Source organism: Rhinoderma darwinii, chromosome 1, assembly GCF_050947455.1.
Source record: "Rhinoderma darwinii isolate aRhiDar2 chromosome 1, aRhiDar2.hap1, whole genome shotgun sequence".
NCBI classification, from domain to species: domain Eukaryota; kingdom Metazoa; phylum Chordata; class Amphibia; order Anura; family Rhinodermatidae; genus Rhinoderma; species Rhinoderma darwinii.
The window spans coordinates 194,049,594-194,060,654 of record NC_134687.1 but is presented as its reverse complement, the minus strand read 5'-3'; the positions used below and the strand labels follow the sequence as shown (position 1 = coordinate 194,060,654).

At 43.4% G+C, this 11,061-nt stretch overlaps 1 protein-coding gene across 1 annotated transcript; it reads right to left on the bottom strand.

Moving 5' to 3' along the window:
- Nucleotides 1–1,028: 1,028 nt before the first annotated feature.
- LOC142737894 (general transcription factor II-I repeat domain-containing protein 2A-like) lies at nt 1,029–2,462 on the bottom strand. Its single transcript, XM_075849727.1, has one exon. The coding sequence runs from the start codon at nt 2,460–2,462 to the stop codon at nt 1,029–1,031; it is 1,434 nt and encodes a 477-aa protein (XP_075705842.1).
- Between the last annotated feature and the right edge of the window lie 8,599 nt (nt 2,463–11,061).

Genomic DNA, 11,061 nt, shown 5'->3' with positions numbered 1-11,061 from the left:
ATCATACCATTGATTATATGTTGGGGACATCTCAGTCCTTCCTCCCTCCCTGAACAGGGATGCTGCACCTGACAAAGCATGTTTACAACACTCTCTCATGTAACTTTTCTGTCTGAGGTTTCTAATATTCAGGTTCCTACAGTAAGTCAAAAAATTGTAACTATTGTTCAGAGCTCAGAGTTTAAGCTCAAAGAAAATTGGCTGTTCAATAATCATGTAAAATAAAATAAAATATCTGCATACACAGCAACAAGGGGATCACCGACTAGAGCAGGGGTGGGCAAACTTTTTGACTCGCGGGCCACAATGGGTTCTAAAATTTGACAGAGGGGCCGGGCCAGGAGCATTTGGAGGGAGTGTTTGGGCCGGATATACTAAAGCATTAAATGTAGTGTGTGCAAACCTCATAGCACAGTAAGAACACTACAACCCAATTTATTAACTGTCTTTCAAATGTGAAAAATAGCCCTTATCAGTTAATAAATTTGTATCAAGGAATATGCAAGATATGGCATTTACATACTATTTCGCAGATACTGGGAGGAGGAAATGTAAATAGATTAAAATAACATACGCACTGTGATTTATCAAGATTGCGTCTGTTTTTAATAAGTTTCAATCGAAGGTGCAAAGTTAAAGAAATCAACATTTATTGAAAAATGGAATCACTTTCAACATTCAAAACATATTATTACACAACGAAATACTCAAGCTCAATAATATCTACTTGTGTTAAACTCCGCAAAATCATGGATGGATTGTCCTGACCGCGCGCTCTACAAACTCGCCACGGACACCCTCGCCTTCACGCGCAAACAGTACACGTGTATCGTTGCCAAGCACACAGACATAGGCTGTATTAAATATCCTACCTGCAGCTGAAAATTTAAATTAAGAGCGATGTGCGGCGTGTTAATTAAGCTACTGTACCGCTGCTGTACGTAAATGCGCATTGCTCTTAATTAAAAGACGCACTTCCAAACTTTCCATATGCATTTTTTCATAACACAGCAGAAAAACTCACCATTTCAGTGGGAACAGTGTTGTTGGTCTCCCTTTTTTGCCAGTGCATCAAAGTCTGGAGTTAGTTTTGTTGTGGCAATTCTCAGGACAGATCTGAGGTGTTGGTCAGTTAACTTGGATCTGTGATGGGCTTTGTTGATTTTCATGACGCTAAACGTCTGCTCACACACGTAGGTCGAGCCAAACAACACCAGCATCTTTTGCGCCGTCCTCCGGAGGTTTGGAAACGCGGTCTCGTTAAGTGAAGCGTAAAAGTCATTCAGTTTAAGAGACTTGAACTTCTCCTTTGAGACGGAGTCAGACTGAAGATCGATCAGTTCCAATTGCAGCTCCTGCGGTGCTGATTCGGGGTCTTGTGACAGGGGACAGGACACCAGTTGAAGTGACTTGTCAATTTTTTCAAAATCACAGAACCGACGGCAAAATTCTCTGTGCAGATCGTCCAGTGATTTGCAGTATTTCTTCGCATTTCGGGCGGCCTCTTTCTGCACGGCTAGTGTGGGGAAATGTGCGAAAGATTTGTTTGACATTTGCCTGGAGAATAAAACCAGCTTGGATTTGATGGCTCTCACATTTGTGTACATGTCGTGCGCAAACTGATCTTTCCCCTGTAGCTTCACGTTCAGCTCATTCATGTGTGAAAATATGTCCACAGCAAACGCAAAGTCACAAAGCCAGTTTGTGTCGCTCAGCTCGGGGAATTCTTCGGATTTCCCCATTAAATTAAAAAATGAGCGAATCTCGTCTTTGAGCTCCCAGACTCGTTGAAACACTTTCCCCAAACTTAACCAGCGGACGCGAGAGTGGTAAAGTAGGTCCTGGTGATCCGCATTAGTTTCTTCCAGGAACGTAATGAACTGACGATGATTAAGTCCCCTTGCTCGTATGAAGTTAACAAGTTTTACAACTGGATCCACGACGTGATTAAGCTGCAATACAGACTTACACAGAGACTCCTGATGAATGATGCAGTGAAGTAAAATAACATCCTGGTCAGGGTTTTCTTCTTTCACTTTATCCTGGATTCTTTTCAGCAGCCCGATGTTTTTTCCAGTTAAATTTGGCGATCCATCCGTGGTGACATTGGCAAGTTTACTCCAAGGTAGCTTCATTCTCTCGATGACAGCAGACACCTGTTCATATAAGTCCTCTCCTCGCGTTTTCCCTTTCAGTGATTCCATGCTCAAAAGCTCCTCCGTTATCTCAAAACTGTCGTTAATCCCTCGGATAAAAATTAGGAGCTGAGCAGTGTCTTTTATGTCGTTACTTTCATCCAGTGCTAGTGAATATAACTTAAAGGACTCCGCCTTTTTGTTTAACTCGCTGACTATATCTTCGTCAATCAGTTCCACGCGGCGAGTCACTGTCCTGCGTGCTAAACTGATTTTTTCAAACTTGGCTTTGCTCTCCGGACACAAGAGACCTGCTGTCTCTACCATGCACTCTTTCAAAAACTCGCCTTCGGAGAAAGGCTTGCTAGCCTTTGCTAATTTGAATGCCAGCAAATAACTTGCCTTGGTACTTGACTCTTGAATTGCAGTTTGTCGGTGAAAAAAGTTCTGTTGACTCTGTAAATTAGCTGCCAACCTCTGAGCAGTAGCCGCCCGTTCTTGTGTTGACTGCTTGCTAGCATAGTTTGCATGCTTCGTGGCAAAGTGACGGCTGATATTGTACTCTTTGAAAACCGCAACATCTTCTTGGCATATCAGACATACAGCCGTTGATCGGACTTCAGTGAAGAAGTATTTTGTTGTCCACTCCTTATTAAACACTCGGCATTCGCTGTCCACTTTCCTTCTCTTTGGTCCGCTCATTTTCACAGAAGGGCTTAATGGTGACGTGAAACGAAGTGAAAATTAAAGTGAAATAAAGAGAAATACGCGCCACATTAACAACGGTCAATGTGTTTTGAGTGCGCCATCTATTGGGAAAACGTGGGCATTGCAGGGAAAGGGGAAAAAAAAGGAGGTTTTTACTATAATTTGGACAAGTTCGGCGGGCCGGATTAAAAAGCCTAACGGGCCGTATGTGGCCCGCGGGCCGTAGTTTGCCCATGTCTGGACTAGAGGATCTCATAACTTTAAGTCCGGTGTATTCTCTGATCGCTCCTAGTAGCCATATTTTTTGTGCTGTTTTGACTAATAGGAGGACGGCCCTGTGCTTTTAATATGCTGCCCTTACCTGGGGCAGCCTATTTAGCTGAAGGATCCGCTTGGAGCACAGTTACTGCCTGTCCAAAATAATACATAGTACAATGTGTCAGCACTTTAACCCCTTTAGAACGTAGCCTGTTTTAAGCTTGTGGACACAGAGGATTTTTTCAAATCTGACATGTGTCGCTTTATGTGGTAATAACTTTGGAAGCTTTAACCTATCCAAGCGATTCTGAGATTGTTTTCTCGTGACATATTGTACTTTATGTTAGTGAACAAATTTGGTCGATCCAATATTTATTTGTGAAAAACGTCAAATTTTAGAGAAAATGTGCAAAAATTAGCATTTTTCTAAATTTATCTACTTGTAAAACAGATAGTAATACCACAAAAATATTTACTAGTTAACATTTCCCATATGTCTACTTTATGTTTGCATCTTTTTTTTCACGTCTTTTTATTTTTCTAGGACGTTGCAAGGCTTAGAATTTCAAGTGGCTTTGAGGGCCTTATATATTAGAAATTCCCCATAAATCACCCCATTTTTAAAACTGCACCCCTCAAAGTATTTAAAAAAGCATTCAGAAAGTATTTGAACCCTTTAGGAGTTTCACAGGAATTAAAGCAAAGTAGAGGTGTAATTTACAGATTAATTTTTTTTTTTGCTGAAATACATTTGTAATAAATTTTTTCTGTAACACAGAAGGTTTTACCAGAAAACGCAACTCAATATTTATTGCCCAGATTCTGCAATTTTTAGAAATATCCCACATGTGGCCCTAGTGTGTTAAGGGACTGAAGCACCGGCCTCAGAAGCAAAAGAGCACCTAGTGGATTTTGGGGCCTCCTTTTTTTAGGAATATATTTTAGGCACCATGTCAGGTTTGAAGTGGTCTTGTGGTGCCTAAACAATTGAAAAACACCCAAATGTTACCCCATTTTGGAAACTACACCCCTCAAGGCGTTTTTCTAGGGGTATAGTTAGCATATTGACTCCACAGTTTTTTTTGCAGAATTTAGTGGAATTAGTCTGTGAAGATGAAAATCTACTTTTTTTTTCTGCTAAAACATAGAATTTTTTCATTTTTACAAGGAATAAAGGAGAAAAAGCACCCCAACATTTGTAAAGCAATTTCTCCCGATTACGGCAATTCCCCATATATGGTCATAAACTGATGTTTGGACCCATAGCAGGGCTCAGAAGGGATGGAGCGCCTTTTGGATTTTGGAGTGCAGATTTTGCTGGAATGGTTTTCGGTGCCATGTCGCGTTTGCAATGCCCTGGAGGGACCAAAACAGTGGAAACCCCCGAAAAATGACCCCATTTTGGAAACTACACCCCTCAAGGATTTTTTTAGGGCTATAGTTAGCATTTTGACCTACAGGTTTTTTGTATAACTTAGTGGAATTAGGCCGTGAAAATTAATATCAACATTTTTGTCCACTAAAATGTTGCATTTTTTAATTTTCACAAGGGATAAAATAGAAAAAGCACACCAACATTTGAAAAGCAATTTCTCCCGAGTACGGTAATTCCCCACATGTGGTCATAAATGGTTTTTATTAGAAATTAATTAACCCATTCAAGACTGGTCCTTTTTTCATTTTAGTTTTTCACTCCCCGCCTTCCAAGAGCCATAACGTTTTAATGTTTCAGTCAATAGATTGGTGTGAGGGCTTATGTTTTGCGGGAGGAGTTGTAGTTTCTATTGACACCATTTAAAGTACCATAGAATGTACTGGGAAACTGAAAAAAAATATTTGCGGGCTGTAATTGGAAAAAACTGTGATTCCTCCATAGTTTTTGGGGTTTTGTTTTTATTTCTTTCATTGTGCGGTGAAAACAACAACTTAACTTTATTCTGCGTCTCAATACGATTACAGTGATACCAAATTTATATAAGTTTTTTTTATATTTTACTACTTTTACAAAGAAAAGACTATTTGTTAAAAATAATAAATTGTTTTCAATCATCACATTGTGAGAGGCATAACGTTTTAATTTTTTGGTCTATTGAGTGCTATGAGGGCTTATTTTTAGAAGGACGAGCTGTAGCTTTTATTGGTACCATTTTATGGTACATACAACTTCTTGATCTCTTTTTATTACATTTTTTAGAGCTAAGGTGACCAAAAAACAGCGATTTTAGCTTTTTAAATTCTTTATTTCTTACGGCATTCACCATGCACAATAAATTATGTTTTACTTTATTCTGCAAGTCGGTACGATTACGGCAATACCAAATGTATATAGTTTTTTTTATGTTTTGTAGCGTTTGTGCAATAAAATCACTTTTCTATAAAAAAAAATTATTTTTTGTGTCACCATATTCTGAGTGCCATAACTTTTTTTATTTTTCAGTCAAGAAATCTGTATAAGGGCTTGTTTTTTGCACAATGGGTGTTAGGTTTTATTGCTAATATTTTGGGGTACATGTGACTTTTTGATCACTTTTTATTCTATATCTTGGGAGGGGTGGTGACCAAAAAATAGTGATGCTGGCATAGTCTTTCATTTATTTTATTTGTGGTGTTCACCGTGCAGGAAAAATAGCATTATAGTTTTATAGTTTGGGTCATTACGAACGCGATGATACCAAATATGTGTACTTTTTTTTATACGTTTTCATTATTTTTCCTATAATAAAAGACTTATTATACAACATTTATAAAACATTATTATACACTTTTATAAAACATTTTTATTTAACTTTTTTTACTTTTTACACTTTCGTTTTTGACTTCCAGCACTGATCGCTGCTAGAATACATTACACTACCTAGTAGTGTAATGTATTCCAACTGTCAGTGTGACGTCACAGTCACTCTGACAGCAAGCCTATGAGGACCAGCCAGAGGCTGGTCCTCATAGGCTTCCATACATTCCATACGTGGCAGACCCGGAGGCCGTTGTCTGGCCTCCGGTTCCCATGGCAACCACCACGATTGCATGGGGGCTGACGATGTGCTACAAACCCCTAAATGCAGCGAATCGATCGCCGCATTTAAGTGGTTAATTGCCAAAATCAGAGGCGATGAGCCGCTGATTGGCAACAGTGGAGTGTCAGCTGTCGGGGACAGCTGACCTCCTGGTTTCCTGATGCACACTGACGCCGACAGTGTGCATCGGGAATGACACAGTGACTTCCTGTCACTCTGATAGGAAGCCTATCAGGACCCAACAGCGTTTACCGGAAGGGCTTAATTCTGTCAAGAGTAGGTTGATCAGTCTGAACGTCAACCAGGTGAGCTGCCAGACCACATCTATGGGAGGAGACGGCACGTATATTGACTCCTCTTGTATATGCTTTAATAGCATCCCATACTAAACCGCACTCAGCCGTGTCAGCATTAACTACCCAAAAACTTGATATCAATGTCTAATCCAGGGCTAATGCGTAGCCTTTAGTTTAGAGCCCATCAAATGGTTCTCCTGGAGTAGTATCATATGTGGGCTGTGTCACGGCTATGGAGTATGTGGACCCAATGGGCCGTTCCGCCTTAGTGGAGTAGCAGCTGGTCAAACAAAATGTCAATGACCGTCACTAGGGAGAGAGTACCTGGATTGCTGGCTTGTGCCGAATAATCAGAAGCAAGCTGGTGCCGGACTACCAGGAGCTATCTTGTGCTGGATTATTGGGATCTGGCTTGTGCAGGACTATCGGAAGCTGGCTTGTGCTGGACTATCGGACGTGTCTCGGATACTGGACTTGAACGCAGAAGTAATCTTGGACAATGGACTTGAACACAGAAGTCGTGTCAGACAATGGACTTGAACACAGAAGTCGTCTCGGACAATGGACTTGAACACAGAAGTCACCTCGGACAATGGACTAGGCAAGGACACCGGACAGAGATGTTGAAGTCGTCTTGGACACTTGACTTGAGCATAGAAGATGTCTCAGACTGTGGACTTGAACACAGAAGTCGTTTCGGGCAATTGACTCGATACGAACACTGGACGCAGATACGGTATACAGGATACAGGATACAGCTAGAGAACAATTTGCATGACAAACACTGGGAAGACACAACATTGCTCAGACACTGAGGAAAGGGGCAGGATTCCTTTTAAGAGCTAGGGTGCTCAGGTATAGCTTGGGGATAATTTTACTGGTGTGCACGCTGGCCCTTTAAGGCTTGGCACGAGCATGTGCACCCTATGGGACAGTCAGGGAGAGAAAGCAGAAAGCACAGAGTGCCAGCGTCCATGGGCAGGGGGACACCAGTGAAGGGACACAGTCATGCGGTCACGGCCGCTGGTAAGAGTGGGATGCCGGCGCTCCACTACAGTACCCCTCTTTTTAGGTCCAGAGCATAGGAGGAATTTTTTATGAGAGCTGGAGCATCCACATTTTCTTCTGGCTCCCAAGATCTCTCTTCATAACCAAAACCCTTCCAATATACCAGGTAGAAGGTCTTCCCTCCTATCTTCTTGTAGTCCAGGATCTCCTTTACCTCAAAGACATCTGAAGCACCACTGGGAGTAATTGCAGAGCCAGGAGATTTACTGTATCGGTTCAGGACCACAGGCTTCAGGAGGGAAACATGGAACGAGTTGGGAATCTTGAGAGTAGGGGGTAGCCATAGTTGGTAAGTTACAGGGTTGATTTTTTGAAGATTCTCAAAGGGACCAAGAAATCTGGGAGCGAATTTGTAGGAGGGGATTTTCAGATGAATATGTTTTGAAGATAACCAGACTTTGACTCGGGGAAGAAATTGAGGAGAAATCTGCATATTTCTTCATAAGATCCACTGCCTGCAGGATCGTGGACTTGGTTTGCTGCCTGATGTGAAGAAAGCTTCCGAAAGAAGAATTGGCTGCAGGTACTGGAGATGTACCAGGTTCAGGAAGAGGTACACATAGATGTTGACTGTAAACAATAATACATGTAGAAGGAGTAGTAGACTCACTCTTGTGATTATTGTAAGAGAATTCGGCCCATGGAAGAAGATGCACCCATTTGTCGTGTTGAACAGATATAAAATGACGAAGATAATTCTCTAGTACCTGATTAATCCTTTCAAATTGGCCATTAAATTGTGGGTGATAAGCAGAAGAAAAGTTCAATTTCAAATCCAAAAGTTTACATAGGACTCTCCAGAATTTTTTACATTAATCGTACACCCCGATCATACACGATATGGAGGGGTAGTCCGTGCAGAAGAAAGATGTGTTGAACAAACAGATTTGGCAAATTAGGAGCAGAGGGGAGGCCAGACAAAGGGTCGAAATGTGTCATCTTAGAAAAATGATTCACCACGACCCAGACAGTGGTACATCCAGCAGAAGGAGGAAGGTCAGTAATAAAATTCATGGCAATATGTTGCCTGGGACCATCAGGAACAGGCAGAGGTTGAAGTAGACTAGCAGGCTTGGAATGGGTAGCCTTGTTGGTACAAGAAGAGACATAGTCCACAACATATTTAGGCAGCGTGGGCCATCAGTAATGATCATAAATAAAGTCCCAAGTCTTACGGACACCAGAGTGCCCAGCCAACTTGGAATTATGACCTCAGGCGAGAATTTTTTTCCCGTCAGCAGGAAGAAAAAACAGTTTTCCAGGAGGAATATCTCTAATCTGCAAAGTGTTAACAGAAATAATCCTGCAAGGATCAATAATATGTTGAGGGTCCTCTTCTGAGTCATCTGTCTCAAACGATCGGGACAGGGCATCAGCCTTTATATTTTTATCTGCAGGAAGGAAGTGAAGTAGGAACTGGAATCTGGAAAAGAACAGTGACCATCTAGCTTGAGTAGGGTTCAGTTATTGTGCAGACTGTAAATAAGTGAGATTCTTGTGATCGATGCAGATGATAAGCCCCCTCTAGTAGGTGCCTCCACTCTTCTAAGGCTAATTTGATGGGCAGTAACTCATGGTCCCCAATGGAGTAGTTGGGTTCTGCAGCAGAGAAGAGTTTAGAGAAGAAGCCACAGGATACTGCCTTACCTTTGGAGTTTCTTTGAAAAAGAAGTACTCCAGCAACAATGGACGAAGCGTCAACCTCCAACGAGAACTGCGGAGACACATCAGGATGGTGAAGAACGGATGCTGAAGTGAAGGCTCTCTTGAGGTTGGTGAATGCCAACTCTGCCTCAGGGGTCCAGACCTTAGCGTTCACTCCCTTCTGGGTGAGAGCCGAGATTGGAGCAGTAAGAGACGAGAAGTTTGGGATGAATTCATGATAGGAATTTGCAAAACCAAAAAATTTCTGTATGACATGGAGATGTTGAGGACGTGGCCACTCTAAGAAGTACTTTACTTTAACCGGATCCATCTGGAGTCCACGATCAGAAATTATATAGCCCAGAAAGGGCAAGGATTTTTTTCGAATACGCAATTTTCGAGTTTGGCGTAGAGGTTATTCCCCCTTAACCGCGACAGGACTTGGCAAACATGGTTCCGATGCGTCATCAGATCTGTTAAGTAAATCAAGATTTCGCCCAGATATACTACCACATAGACATACAGTAGATCCTGGAAGATGTCGCTCACGAAGAATCCAGCTCCGGTTGTAGAAGTAAGCTTCCTGATAAACCCCCTCTCAAAGTTCTCCTTAACATATGCTGGCATGGCCTGGGTTTCAGGCAAGGAGAGAGGATAAACCCATCTAGGAGGAGGTGAAGCTTCAGGTGTAAAGGATCTGCCAGGTACTACGTCTGGGTATACTCCCGGGATTAATCAGTCGACACCTGAGGCCAGACCTCTTAGACTGACACCGGCTCCCACCAACCAGGGTGGCAGGCTCAGGAGTGGGAGAGCCTATCGCGGCCTGCTCAGTCGGAGTTAGCTCCGCCCCCTGTCCATTTATACCTGCCGTGTTCTCTTCCTCAGTGCTTGTTATTCTTCTTGGATTCCTGGCCCCACTGCTGCCTTGCTCCAGCCTGATTCTGCCGTGCTTCTGCCTTGCTTCAGTTCCGTTTATCCTGCTTCGCTTTGCCCCTGGCTTGCTTCCTGCTCCGTGCTCTCGTTGGTATACTCCACTTCATCCTGATCCTAACTGACTCATTCACCGCTCCGTTTCCTCGCGGCGTTCCGTGGGCTACTGCCCCTTCCCTTGCGTGTTCCCTGTTTGTCCTCCCTTGCACTTAGACAGCGTAGGGACCGCCGCCAAGTTGTACCCCGTCGCCTAGGGCGGGTTCGTTGCAAGTAGGCAGGGACAGGGCGGTGGGTAGATTAGGGCTCACTTGTTCCCTTCACCTCCTTCCTGCCATTACATAATAACAAGCCCATACCTAGTCTACCATTTCTCCTACGCTGACGCTATCATGGACCCCCTTGAGACCCTGACCCAGCAGATGCAGGGCCTCTCCCTACAGGTCCAGGCCCTGGCTCAGAGGGTCAACCAGGGTGACGCTGCCTTAGTAGTACCCCTCACCTCACCTCTAGAACCCGACCTCAAGTTACCTGACCGGTTCTCTGGGGACCGTAAGACTTTTCTCTCCTTCCGGGAGAGTTGCAGACTTTATTTCCGCCTAAAACCTCACTCCTCAGGTTCCGAGAACCAGCGGGTGGGTATCATTATATCCCGACTCCAGGAAGGGCCCCAAGAGTGGGCCTTCTCCTTGGCTCCTGATGCCCCTGAACTTTCCTCCGTTGATCTTTTTTTCTCTGCCCTCGGACTCATTTACGACGAGACTGACAGGACTGCCTTAGCCGAGAGTCAGCTGGTGACCTTACGTCAGGGTAGGAGACCTGTTGAGGAATACTGTTCTGATTTTAGGAAGTGGTGCGTAGCTTCTCGGTGGAACGACCCGGCCCTAAGGTGCCAGTTTAGGTTAGGATTATCTGACGCCCTGAAGGATCTGCTGGTTAGCTACCCCTCTTCTGACTCCCTAGACCAGGTTATGGCCCTAGCAGTACGACTTGACCGACGTCTCAGGG

Coding starts and splice junctions, on each gene's coding strand:
- LOC142737894 (XM_075849727.1), bottom strand. CDS start 2,462: ATGGTAGAGACAGCAGGTCTCTTGTGTCCGGAGAGCAAAGCCAAGTTT.